The 13,606-nt window shown below is 33.8% G+C and overlaps 1 protein-coding gene across 1 annotated transcript; it reads left to right on the forward strand.

Annotated features, from left to right (window-relative positions):
• Positions 1-10,019: 10,019 nt before the first annotated feature.
• LOC127081541 (putative FBD-associated F-box protein At5g56700) lies at positions 10,020-10,840 on the forward strand. Its single transcript, XM_051021789.1, has 3 exons — positions 10,020-10,530; positions 10,592-10,704; positions 10,778-10,840. Exons 1-3 carry the CDS (start codon positions 10,020-10,022, stop codon positions 10,838-10,840), a joined length of 687 nt encoding a protein of 228 aa, XP_050877746.1.
• The last annotated feature ends 2,766 nt before the right edge of the window (positions 10,841-13,606 follow it).

Raw genomic sequence — 13,606 nt, forward strand, 5'->3', positions numbered from 1 at the left:
CTGACAGTCCAGTCAAGCCTGAAGAAGTACAGGAACCTTCTCCTGAATGTGAAGTAGAAGCACCCACCAAAGTGCCATCTATCAGAATTCAGAAAGACCACCCTAAGGATCTTATCATAGGGGATCCCACCAGTGGTGTAACTACCAGGTCAAGAGGAATAAACTCAAATTCCTGCTTTGTTTCCAAGGTTGAACCAAAGAATGTGAAAGAAGCCCTGACTGATGAATACTGGATCATTGCCATGCAAGAGGAACTCGAGCAGTTCACAAGGCATGAAGTATGGGAGCTGGTTCCAAGACCTGAAGGGTCCAACATCATTGGTACCAAGTGGATCTACAAAAACAAATCTGATGAGAAAGGAGTAATTACTAGAAATAAAGCAAGACTAGTAGCTCAAGGATACACTCAAGTTGAAGGAGTAGACTTTGATGAGACATTTGCTCCTGTGGCTAGACTTGAGTCCATCAGATTGCTGTTGGGGGTAGCATGCATCCTGAAGTTTAAGCTGTTCCAAATGGATGTGAAGAGTGCATTCTTGAATGGCTACCTGAATGAAGAAGTCTATGTGGAACAACCCAAAGGGTTCTGTGATCCTAACCAACCTGAGCATGTATACAAGTTGAAGAAAGCCTTGTATGGGTTGAAGCAAGCACCCAGAGCTTGGTATGAAAGGTTAACCGAATTTCTGACCTCAAATGGATACAGAAAGGGTGGCATAGATAAAACCTTGTTTGTGAAGGATGAAGAAGGCAAAATCATGATAGCTCAAATCTATGTTGATGATATAGTCTTTGGTGGAATGTCAGAACAAATGGTTAAAAAATTTGTTCACCAGATGCAGTCTGAGTTTGAAATGAGTCTAGTGGGAGAACTGACCTATTTCCTTGGAATGCAAGTAAACCAAATGGAGGACTCTATGTTTCTCTCCCAAAGCAAGTATGCCAAGAACATAGTTAAGAAGTTTGGTATGGATCATGCCAGGCACAAGAGGACTCCTGCTCCTACTCATCTGAAGTTAACCAAAGATGATGGAGGGCCTAGTGTTGATCAATGCCTGTACAGAAGCATGATAGGTAGTCTGCTGTATCTAACTGCAAGTAGACCTGACATTTCCTATGCAGTTGGAGTGTGTGCCAGATACCAAGCAGAGCCCAAGGTGAGCCACTTGAATCAAGTCAAAAGGATTCTCAAGTACATCAATGGGACGTGTGACTATGGGATGCTGTATTCACATGGGTCTAAGTCTGTCCTATCTGGGTACTGTGATGCTGATTGGGCTGGAAGTGCTGATGACAGAAAAAGCACATCAGGTGGATGTTTCTTCTTAGGAGAAAACCTCATATCGTGGTTCAGCAAGAAGCAGAACTGTGTCTCTCTGTCCACTGCAGAGGCTGAATACATAGCTGCTGGAAGCAGTTGCTCCCAACTGGTTTGGATGAAACAAATGCTCATTGAGTACAATGTCACTCAAAATGTTATGACATTGTTCTGTGATAATCTCAGTGCCATCAACATCTCCAAGAATCCCATCCAACATAGCAGGACCAAACATATTGACATTAGGCACCACTTCATCAGAGATCTGGTGGAAGACAAGGTGATCACTTTGGAACATGTAGCCACGGATCTTCAACTGGCTGACATATTTACAAAGGCTCTGGATGCTACTCAGTTTGAAAACTTAAGGAGCAAACTGGGAATATGTCTCTCTGAGACCTTATAGCAACCACTGATGTTTGGGATAAATTGTTTAATATCTCTGACTATTAAACAATTTGTACTAGGCTATGATTGGTCAACAAATCATAGCTATGCTGCTTGCAACAAGGGTGGATACAAGAGGGTAAGGAGACACCCTACAGAGAGAAGGCCACTGTACCTGCAGGAGTTCAAGGATGCTGTTCATGCAGGAGTGGTTCTGGATGTCAGAAACAAAATCATGGCATCTGATATGGTGGTACCTACTGTAAAGCAAAAGTGGGTGATCACTTGATCGAAGCTGTGAAGCAAGATCAAGTGGATGTTAACTTGGTTGAAACTGTGAAGTAAAACCAAGTCTGGAACTCTGTCATTGTGCTCTGACTATGTTGTTGGCTTTGGCAACATTTGTGACAAAAAGGGGGAGTAATAACCACCAATACCCCTGACAAACAGAGTGGGTCTCTACAACAGACTCTCATGACAGATCTGAAGATTCCCCCCCTGCAGCTGATGTTGAAGTTTAGGTGCAACTTCTAATATGTGTGTGCTGCTATGCGAAGTTTTTATTTAACTTCCATGTGTGTGAGTGTGCTGCCACTCTGAGTGTATTAGCTAGTAGTATTCCGCTGCCATGAACTCTGTTATGGGGATCAAAGTGTTTTAGCAAAAATTTTGCCAAAGGGGGAGTTTGTAGGTGTTTAATTGGCTGCATTATATGGTAAAACACTAATGTCTTGACTGATGTCATGACATGTATATGTGACTACATTGTAGTTACTGCAGGACTAGCTAACACAGGATTATTGAATGCTGTGACATTCATACCTGTCAACAGATACTAAGGAACAGAAGTTCTGTTAGAACTTAGTATTCATTTGCAGTCTGGTTATCAAGGAAGAACCAGACCTGGCATAAGGCCTACTGACTGAATGTCAAACTGGATGTTGTGACATTCATCATTGACAGCAGCTACTGGAGATTAGGCAGAGTGGTGTTCTGCTATACTTCAGCATAAAACTTAGTTTGTTCTTCAAGAGAATAACAGAACTAACTTAAGGCCAAATGTATAAATGTTAAGTTGGACACTTTGACATTTATTAATGTAAGCTGTTACTGTAGTATGGTCATTTTGATCATGTACAGGTCAGCAAATTGTACAGTCTGTTTTCTGGAAAAACAGACTCAGCATATGGACCTTGAGAGAAAATCCAGGAAATCAACAACCAAGCTACATTCAATGAACCTAACAAATAGCCTATTTGTTAGCAACCTAAATGTTGAATTTGAGGGAACTTGTGTGACCTAAAATTCAGGAAAATACAGGTGCAAAAGCCCAGGTGCTGCAATATAAAAAGGAAGGCATTCCTTCATTCAGTCTTGGGGATTTTGAAGCGTGAAGAGTCAGTGTGTCCATCATACTTCACTGCTGTATTTTGTGAGTCTTGTATTAGACGTATCTTGTAAGCCAAGCCATTATCAAGTAGATGATTGCTTTGGCATAGGGTGTTCATTGAGTTGTAAGTGTTGTGTCACTCAAAGCTTTTAAGCGTGAGTGCTGTGTATCTTGATTTAAGCTGTGAAGCATAATCAAGAGTTGTTTTTGAAGTGTGACTTCAAAGTGTCTTTAATATCACTGAGGTGATTGAGGGGGAGTGAGTAGGAACTCTGATCTTAGGTTAAGATTGAAATTGCATTGGGTAGGGATTAAGTGATAAGTTGTAAACAGGTGAGTTTAGCTTTGAATTGATACTACTAATAGTGGATTTCCTCCCTGGCTTGGTAGCCCCCAGATGTAGGTCATGTTGGACTGAACTGGGTGAACAATTACTTGTGTTATTTACTGCACTTACTGTTAAGTTCTGCATAATCCCTGTCTGTGCAGAATTGGATGTCATAACAACCAGTGTGACATCCAAAGTCTGATAACTAGAATTTCATCAGTAGAAACAGAATTACAAACAGGTGGAACATAGCTGGTGGAATTTGCATGATCTATGACATATAATCCTCCTTGAAGCCTAGCTATACCAATCACTGTCTTGGAACAATTATGCAAAATTTCACAGGAATGAGATGTGAAATTCACACAATAGTTATTAGTAATGGCTAGCTTAGTAACAGAAATTAAGTTCACATGAAAAGATGGTATGTAGAGAACATTAAGTAAGGTAAGGAAGGGTGAGATAGTGACGGTGCCTGCTATGGAAGCGAGAATTTGTGTTCCATTTGGTAAAGAAACAAATATAGGAATGATGTTCCTATATGTACTAAAATAACTCAGATCAAATGTGAAATGATCAGTGGCACCGGTGTCCAAAATCCGAAGATGTGAGCACTTACCGTTGCCATTAGAAGACTGAGAATTGAATGCAAGGGGAGATGTTGAAACAAAATTAGAAGCAGGTGGGATTTAAATTGTTGGACTAGACCAAGAATTCCATGATATTGCTCTTGAGTGAAACCAAAAAGCGGTTTTGAATTAGAATCCAATTGTGCGGAAGAACCATGTATTGTACCATTGGGTGGTGCAACACTGTTAGCCTGTGTTGACTGTGATGTGTTCTTGCCTTTACCCTTATAACCAATAGGATAACCATGTTTGATCCAACAAGTTTCAAGTGTGTGATTTGAGCGGTTGCAGTGTGTACAAAAGCGATTAGCTCCTTTTGAACTATAATTTTGGCCTTTACCTTTGAAATTGTATTTCCCATGGAAATTACCAGAATAAGAATTGGCCAAAAAAGCCTTAGAAGAATTCATATCAGGAGCATCATTAACAATTGAATCAATCACAAAATTTCCAATTTCTCTCTCTTGTTGAATTAAAATTGAGAAAACAGTATCTATGTCAGGTAAAGGATTCATCAACATTATTTGAGATATTGTATGAGAGAACTTGTCGTTTAATCCCTTAAGAAATCTAATGACATAATCTTGTTGACGATAAGTTTTGATTGAATCAATTGCTCCACAAGTACATGCAATTGCACACTTATAGTGAGGAATGGGTCTATAATTTTCCAACTCATTCCATAAAACCTTCAATTGAGTAAAGAAATCGGAAATATCAAGATTACCTTGACGAAATTTGTAGAGTTCTTCCTGAATATCAGAAATACGAAAAATGTCTCCTTGCGAAAATCTAATTCTGAGATTTTTCCAAACACTGGCAGCAGTATCGATCCATAAAACCGAACGCGCAATAGAATCAGAGATAGATCGATGAATCCAAGCTAAAACCATAGTGTTGCAGCGAATCCATGGGCCATAGAGAGGATCAGTTATCGAAGGTTTGGGAAAACTACCATCGACGAACTTATCTTTGTTCTTTGAAATCAAAGATATGTTCATGGATCTTGCCCATGTATGATAATTCTTGTGATCCAGAGGCGGAGAGACCAAAATCAAAGCTGGATTTTCGTTGGGATGCAAATAGTAAGGGTTTGCGGAATTTGTTGAGAAATCAGAATAATCTGTGGTAGCCATAATTGAAGGAAGATATTTGCAGAAATCAAAAAGAAAGATGCGAGGAATTTGTATGAGAATATTAGAATTGGAAAGAACAATGGCTACCAGAGCTTTATTGTTCTGATACCATGTTAATATTGAGAGAATAAGATAAAATAAAATAACTTTTCATTATTTAGCAGAACAAAAAAGTTATATCTTTATACAAGATCTAGGCTCATATATATATACTCCTATGAATAAAGGGAATACTAATAGTATGGGGAAATACTAATAATATGAGGGAATATAAAAGATATGACAGTTACAATATAATTATGTACATTAATAATTTTCTTTAAACTGTTAGAAGAGCATTTTTGTGGTGGAAAGACATTTATGGCATTGGAACAGTGTTCAATTCGGAAGTTAATTGGTTCAATGAATTCGTTTGTGGGAAAATCGGAGATGGCAATGTTATTGATTTCTGGCAGCAGTCTTGGATCGGTACGAAACCGCTTGCTGCTGTTTTACCAGATTTGTTTTGTGCTTTCGGTGTACCCCCGGAAACATAATTTCGACGGGTAAATGGATAGGTGAGATTTAGTCGTGGAATTTTTCGGGAAGCAGCGATATCCACTCGATTCAGGCAGCAGAGCAACTTTCGGAGTTGCAGCATTTGTTGGAGAATGTTCAGCTGAAGATTTTGGGAGAAGATTCATTTATTTGGAAATTGGGTGTCAATGGTTTTTCAACAGCTAGAAGTCATAAGCTGATTTCTGCGTTCAATAAATAGGTTTCCGCTAAGGACACATTGGTTCTCAGTGGTTTGACGTTTGTTGAATAGGTTACCTACAAAGCTGAATTTATTGAGAAGAAGTATTAATTTGAATAATTATACTTGTCCTTTTTGCTTTAATGCCGACGAAACTCTCTTCCATCTTTTCTATTATTGCGATGTGGCTCAATGGATTTGGGATGAAGGGTTGGCTAAGCATCGATATATGTGGGGAGCAGATTTCTTTAGTCTCTTTGTTTTGTATTTAAAGGAATTATGTTCTAGCAAATTCAAGATTGAGTTTCATAGTTGTATTTGGTTATCGGTTTGTTGGATCGTGTGGACGTTTAAGAATTCTATCATATTCAAAGGAGGGAGATTGGAGAAGATGGATATTTTAGGGATTATGTAGTGGTTCGTGGCTAAATTTTGTGGTTGAATCGATGTGAATTAGTTTATGTGGCAAACAAATCCTTCTCTTTTTAGTGGTTTTCCTATTGCTTTTTTCTTTGGTAATTTACTGGTGTTGTGGGTTGAGCACCCTTGTGCTCTTTTTTATATATTGTTTTTGCCTATGAAAAAAAAAACAAGTCTTTAACATATTTGCAACTAAGTCCTATAACATATTAATTTTTTTATATTGTTTTTTAATATTTAAATTTTATTTTTCGAAAATCAAAATTCATAAAACACATAAATATATTGTCACGATATTTTCAACAACAACTTCGTTTTCTTTCTCCAACCAACAACAACTTCGTTTTCTTTCTCTAACCAATAACAACTTCATATTCTTTCCCTCAATTTATAGAACTACCCACATTCATCTTTTTCCATCAAGTTGTAAAACAACCACTAACTAACGCGCATGTTTCACTTCTTCTTTCACCATTATAAAATGAGTTTTTTTCAGTATTATACAACGACCGAACCTTTAATATTCTCCCATACAATCGCTCAACACGCATGTTTCACTTCTTCTTTCACCATTGTAAAATGAGATTTTTTTCAATATTATACAACGACCGAACCTTTAATATTCTCCCATACAATCGCTCAACACATAGTTTATTGATGTTTGTATTTTCTCAGATACAATCACTCCTCACACAATTTATTGGTGTTCGTATTGATATTGTACTTTCAATATGTTAGCTATTCATTAAGTTAGATACATTTTATTTCAATTTGGGAATTAAGTTTTATGATTGATGCCATTATCCGTATTTCGATTTAAAATTTAGGGATTTTGATTTTTAATTTGTTAATTATTCAATATGTTGGTTAACATTTGATTTCAATTTGGGAATTAGGTTTTATGATTATTGTTGTCTTATGTTATGTTATATATTGGCCAATTTTATGGATAAGTATCGAGATTCTATTGTTGTTGATTTAAACAATGTTCATTACACTGATTCATCTGATGCAGAATATAGTGGTGATGAAGATCAAAATGATTTGAATCTAGTGGACATCAAAATTCAGATGATGAAGATGATGCTGATAATTAAGATGATGAGGAATCGGTTAGAGCGGAGTGTAACACCCTAAATTCAATTAATTTATTTAATTGAATTTAGTTGCATTTTATTTAAATTATTAAGTGATTTGTATGTTTTTATTTGAATAATCGGTGAATATATGCGTCAAGGTGGATATTGGAGAGAGTCAAGGGAATTGTATAAATTAATTGGAATATTTTAATTAATTTAAATTGAGTGGAGTAATTAAAAATAAGCTAGCGATAAAAAAAAAAAGTAGAATTTGGTGGAAATTTGAGTTATTAGAATTAATAATTAAAATAAAATAAATTAGAGTTAGTAAAGGGAGAAAGGGAAATATAGAAAATGTGAGAGTTAAATTGATGCTAGTATGATTGTGAAAAATTATCGAACAAAATGTTAGATGAAACCTATTATTTTCTCCGATCGTTTTCGCCATAACTTTAGTTCTGTAAATTCAAATGAGGTACGGTTTGAAACATTCGAAAGCTAACACTTATGGCTATCCCATAGTGATTTATTAAGAGGTTAGATGGGTACTAGAATATGTGAAATTTAATTATTTCACTTATTGTGTAATGATTGACGTTAAAACGAACGATTAATCGTTGTGAATGAATGCATTAATGATGAAGTGATGATAATATGAATTAATATGATTGAGTGCTATGTGGATGTTTATTGGATGTGTGAATATATGTTGTGAAGTGCAAGTATAATTATCTGAAGTGTTGTAAATACTTACTGATGATTGTTGAGATGCGTAATTCAGAGTGAGAATAATTGTTGATGCGTTTATATGCATGATTGTTTACAGTGATGTAAGCATTATTGTATTGTTGTCGTTGCATTATTGTATGACATACGTAATATGTTGTCGTGGAAGATGTGAGTCACAAGTTCAAGGCTTGAGAGTAATGACTTGTCCAGAGCTAATATGAGAGGGTGTAGTCACATGGTGTGTGATATGTCGATGGTGTGTGAATTTCCTGATGTTTTCGACTTGCCTTCTGAACATGAAGTTGAGGTCGCCATATATGTAGTATTTGGTACTAGACCTATGTCAATGGCTCCATAGAGGAGGAAGGTTTGCATCAGAGTTGGATGAGCTTGAGAAACAGTTAAAGGATCGGCTTGAGAAGAACTCCACTCTTGAAAGAAAGACAAATTTTAAGGTCACTGAATTTTCCAAATTCTGCACAGTAATGTATCACCTCCTCACCGTAGCAACTTTCTTCGATAGGATCTTTGGCAACCAAGCATAGTTGAGACCATAAATCATCTATGGGTACATTAATTCTGTAATTGACGGTAACATCTTGCAGGTCCTATATTCAACACCAAACAAAATTAAAATCAAATCTCACATTGTCTGCAAATGAAGTCTCGTCGAAACTGCTATGAACTATAATCAAAGTCGCGTTGTCTGCCATTGAAATCTCACCGAAACTTCAATGCTACATTTGAAGTCACATTATTGGCCATTTGAAATCTCATTGAAACTGCAATGCAACTACAATTGAAGTCGCATTGTCGGCATTTGAAGCCTAATCGAAACTGCAATGCAACTACAATCGAATTCACATTGTATCCAATTGAAGTCATATTGAAACCCTAATCGAAGTCGCATTGTTTGCAATTGAACTCTCATCGAAACTGCAATGTAACTACAATTGATGTCCCATTATCTGCAATTGATGTCATATCGAAACTGCAATGAACTACCATTGAAGTCGCATTTTCTGCAATTGATGTCATATCGAAACTGCAATGAACTACCATTGAAGTCACATTTTCTGCAATTGAACTCTCATCGAAGCTGCAATGCAACTACAATTGAAGTCGCATTGGCTGCAATTGAAGTCTCATCGACCTTATATAATCCAATTAGATTTTAGACACACAACTATAATTTGAGCTACGACATAACTCATAATTGTTTTTGATGTCATCGAAACTGCAATGCAATTAAATCAAAGTCTCATCGGCCTTGTTAACAACACTACTACAACTGCTACTACAACATCTAATCAAAAGCATTGTAACAAAAAGCATTTACAAAAATCGTTATACCTCATCGTTCAGAGAAACCTCATGAGCAACATTTCCATTTGATAAAATCTGTCAACGAATCTGAACTTTGAAACAATAAAAATGAAAATAAAACACTTACTTTTTAGTTTATCCAAAATATATCTCAAACTTTTGTATCAATTTCAATATTTCTTACGGATTTGAGACGGAGCTCATAAAATAAAATAAAAAAAATTGTGTATATAACTCATCCAAAACATGTCTAAATGTTTCACAAGAATTTGAGACATATAATAGAAAATATCAAATTTTCAATTTTTATTTATTTTTAATTAAACAGTAACACGGTCCTTAAAAAAAATATAAGGGTGCAAGCAAGGTATAATTTTAGGCCCAATTAATTGAATTTTAGTTTGGTTTTGAAACAATAACAAAAACCTAAATAACATTTTTTTAAAACCCTAAATATAAAGTGTACTCACTACAAACCCTTTTCATATTTGAAACATTAGGATTGAACTAATTACGGCATGTGATGCTGAGGACAGAGATAATGGCAGATAGAATCAGTGAGTTGCATGATTCAATTCTGTGTCACATTCTTTCTTTTCTTCCAACCAAACATGCTGCAACCACAAGCATCCTCTCTAAGAGATGGAAATCATTATGGCTTTCAGTCCTCACTCTCGAATTCGACTGCAAATCCTTCAAAGACATGGCCTCATTTGGATATTATATACACAAATTGATGCCCTTACGAAAAATTGAACTTCCAATCCTTTCGTTTCGTTTCAATTGCAACTACTGGTGTCCAATTCAAACCCAATGTGATGTTACTCTATTCGTTTCCTATGTAATGAATAGAGGAATTGAGAAACTTAACATTAGCGGCGACATGAAATTACCACCTAGTATTCTTAGTTGCAAGACCCTTAAGGTTCTTAAGTTGAAAGGAATAATAGTGAATGGTTTTTCTCATCAAGTGGATTTTCCTGTTCTTAAAATTCTTCATTTAAAGAGAATGATTTTCGAACGGCATGAATTGCTTCTTAAACTTCTCTCTGGTTGTCATATACTTGAGGAATTGGAAACCAAATATTTATGTTAATGGTTGGCGTGTTCTAGCAAAAGAGTTTGATGGCTTGTTACCTAGTTTGGTCCGTGCAAAGATTTATTGTCATGATTATATTATTCCTCTTCATTTGATTCGCAATGTGGAGAGTCTACATATGGAACAGGTATGTAATATAGATTTTAATTTTCTGTAAATTCATGATTTTTTTAACTGTAGTCCATAGTTTTAAATTGCAGTTGCGGACGTGGTTGCACGAGTTGCAATTGCAGTTGTGTCGGGGACTGCAGTTGGTTATATAGAATTCTCATGTACTGTCTGGTCACTTGTGTAACTCATGCAGGCACAATTGAAAGGTTGTAGTAAACTTCCCATGTTTTATAATCTGACACATGTGAAACTTAAATTTTTCTTTAATATGTGGGGTTGGTTGCAACAAATGCTTCAACAATGCCACAAACTTCAAAGTTTAATCATACAGGGTTGTGAATATCAAGACCAAAGTTGGAACGACCAAAGTTGCAACAATCCACCAATAGTTCCAAAGTGTCTTTCATTGCATCTGAGAACATGTTGTCTTGCAAGGCACGGAATCTGAGCTCCAATTTGTAAAGTATATTTTGCAAATTTCAAAAAGACCGAAGACTATGAAATTTAAGTATAATTACTGTGCAGATATAAAAGCGAAACACGAAATGACAATGGAATTATCTTCATTCGCAAAGGGCTCTACAATGTGCGAAGTTGTTTTTGAAAACTCGATAACTAATTCTATTACCGACTAATCCGGACAACAGTCTAATTCTGTAATTTTATATGTATATGGAGAGTTTAGTAATTGTGAAAATTATACAAAGTTTAGTAATTGCCAAAATTGTAATATATTTTAGAAAAAGGTACCATCAGCGTGAGGGATGCTAGAGCATATATTCCCCGCCTCTCTTGAGATCTAGATACCATGCGGCAGTAAATCCCCATCAACATCATTTAGAGAAATATCAGGATCCTTTGATACAACAAGACTTGAAGGATATTCTTGTAAATATCTTATTTTTATTTTTATTTTTAAGTAGTAATTTATGTTTGGATCTTATTTTCACTAGGCTAGAATTATATATATATATATATATATATATATATATATATATATATATATATATATATATATATATATATATATATATATATATATGAACAAAAGGAATAATTTACAGCCAATGACGGATAATAAAAGAAATTCAGAATTATTTTGATATATGTTGTTTATTGTCTTTGTAATAAAGATGTAAATAAATTTATGGGTCTTCAATTTCAAAGTTCATATAAATTTACCTGTCTTCAATTTGAAAGTTTATAGTCTCTATGAATAATAATCATTTAGATCATCAAATTTTTTGAACTATAATACACATGTTTTCGTCCAGATATAACCATACCAGTCAGATTATTATTTTTTTGTTTAGTTTCCTTCTTTCTCTTACAATCTCTTTTGAATATAATCATACCAACAATATTTAATTTCAATTTAATTGTTACGAAGTTATTCTTTGGTTTAATTTCCTTCCTTCTATTTTAAAACATTTTTGTGAATTAGCTATATGAAATAACTGATGTTTTTATTATTTATAAAAAATATTTTATTCCTTTACACAAACTATTTCTAACAATACTATAATTAGTGCATATAGATAATATCTAATTTTTATTTCTAACAATACTATAATTAGCGTATATAGAAAATATTTAATTTTCATTTCAATTGTTATGAAGTTTTATTTTTTATTTCTTTCTAATTGTGGCTAATAATAATCTATCATTCTACATTCATATTTAATAATTAATGACTTATTAAAAAATTAAAATTTATTTCTCGCTTTTTAAATTATTTATCAATCCAAATTCTGACTCTAAATAAAACGGAAGCTCCATTTTACAATATTAGTGACATTATCTACCAATCAAAATTTTAATTTTGTAGTTAGTATCATATTTAAAAAAAATCAAATTGAATCTCAATTTCTCACTATTTACTAATTATCTATCAATCTAAATCTTCAACCTATAATTAAGGACTATTAGAAATTTTGAAATTATATTTCTTACCTATTATTGATGATAATTATCTACAATTCCAATTTCTAACTCAACAATTAATGTAATATTAAAAATTTTGAAAGTGTTTTTTTCATTATATTTTAGTACAATTATTATTGTTTTATAATTGCCAATAAATCAATTATTCTCTTTGAATAAAAATAAATTAAACTAAATTATAAATTTAACCATGAAGTTGTTCTATTATCTATTATTCAATCATTAAATTTTAAGATACAAACTAATTGATAAATTTTAGTACAATTCTTATATTGTTTACAATTACATCGATTTTTTTTATTACTCCTTAAAATTTAAGTTATTCTCAAATGTCCTATTAAACTCATATAATAGTTATTCAAATAAATTCACTCGGAAAAAAATTCTATCAAAATAATCAATTAATTTTCTCTATTACTTTTAAAATTCAATCTTTTTTCAAATATGTGTTTATAAAACTACATATAATAATTATTCAAATATAATTATTTAAAAATTACTCAATACAAAAAATCTAAAATTTTGATAAAATTTAAAATTTCATATAGAGTGACATTAATATATTATAGATCAACCGCGCAACGCGCGAGTTATATTCTAGTTAAATGTAAAAGGTAGAGCTTTGTTGCAAACATATTGTAGCTGTCATCAATCAAACAATATTGTTGATGCGGTAACTTCTTCAATTGTTTTGGATTGCAGTTGTGGTGTGATTTTTTAATTTAAAATCGCACATCTGATTGCATTAGGAATCGAATGAGATAATTTCTCAATGTTATTTTCATAAAAACTCCCAATATCAAAACCTTAAAACTCAATTTAATTTTAATGTAATGAAAAATCTTAAAATATTTTTCAAATGTGCATTTCAAACACATATCAATAGAAATTCTCTCGTAACGACCACAATGTGCATCACAACAACCGCAATGACCCCAGTTATACTCGCGACTGCAACTGTAATTTAAAACCAT

Source organism: Lathyrus oleraceus, chromosome 5, assembly GCF_024323335.1.
Source record: "Lathyrus oleraceus cultivar Zhongwan6 chromosome 5, CAAS_Psat_ZW6_1.0, whole genome shotgun sequence".
NCBI classification, from domain to species: Eukaryota; Viridiplantae; Streptophyta; class Magnoliopsida; order Fabales; family Fabaceae; genus Lathyrus; species Lathyrus oleraceus.

What these genes read in the sequence shown, in the direction of transcription:
- LOC127081541 (XM_051021789.1), top strand. Translation starts at nt 10,020, where the DNA reads ATGGCAGATAGAATCAGTGAGTTGCATGATTCAATTCTGTGTCACATT. An exon ending in GCTTCTTAAACTTCTCTCTG is followed by an intron (nt 10,531 to 10,591) that starts GTTGTCATATAC and finishes GGCGTGTTCTAG; the next exon opens with CAAAAGAGTTTGATGGCTTG. An exon ending in AGAGTCTACATATGGAACAG is followed by an intron (nt 10,705 to 10,777) that starts GTATGTAATATA and finishes TTTAAATTGCAG; the next exon opens with TTGCGGACGTGGTTGCACGA.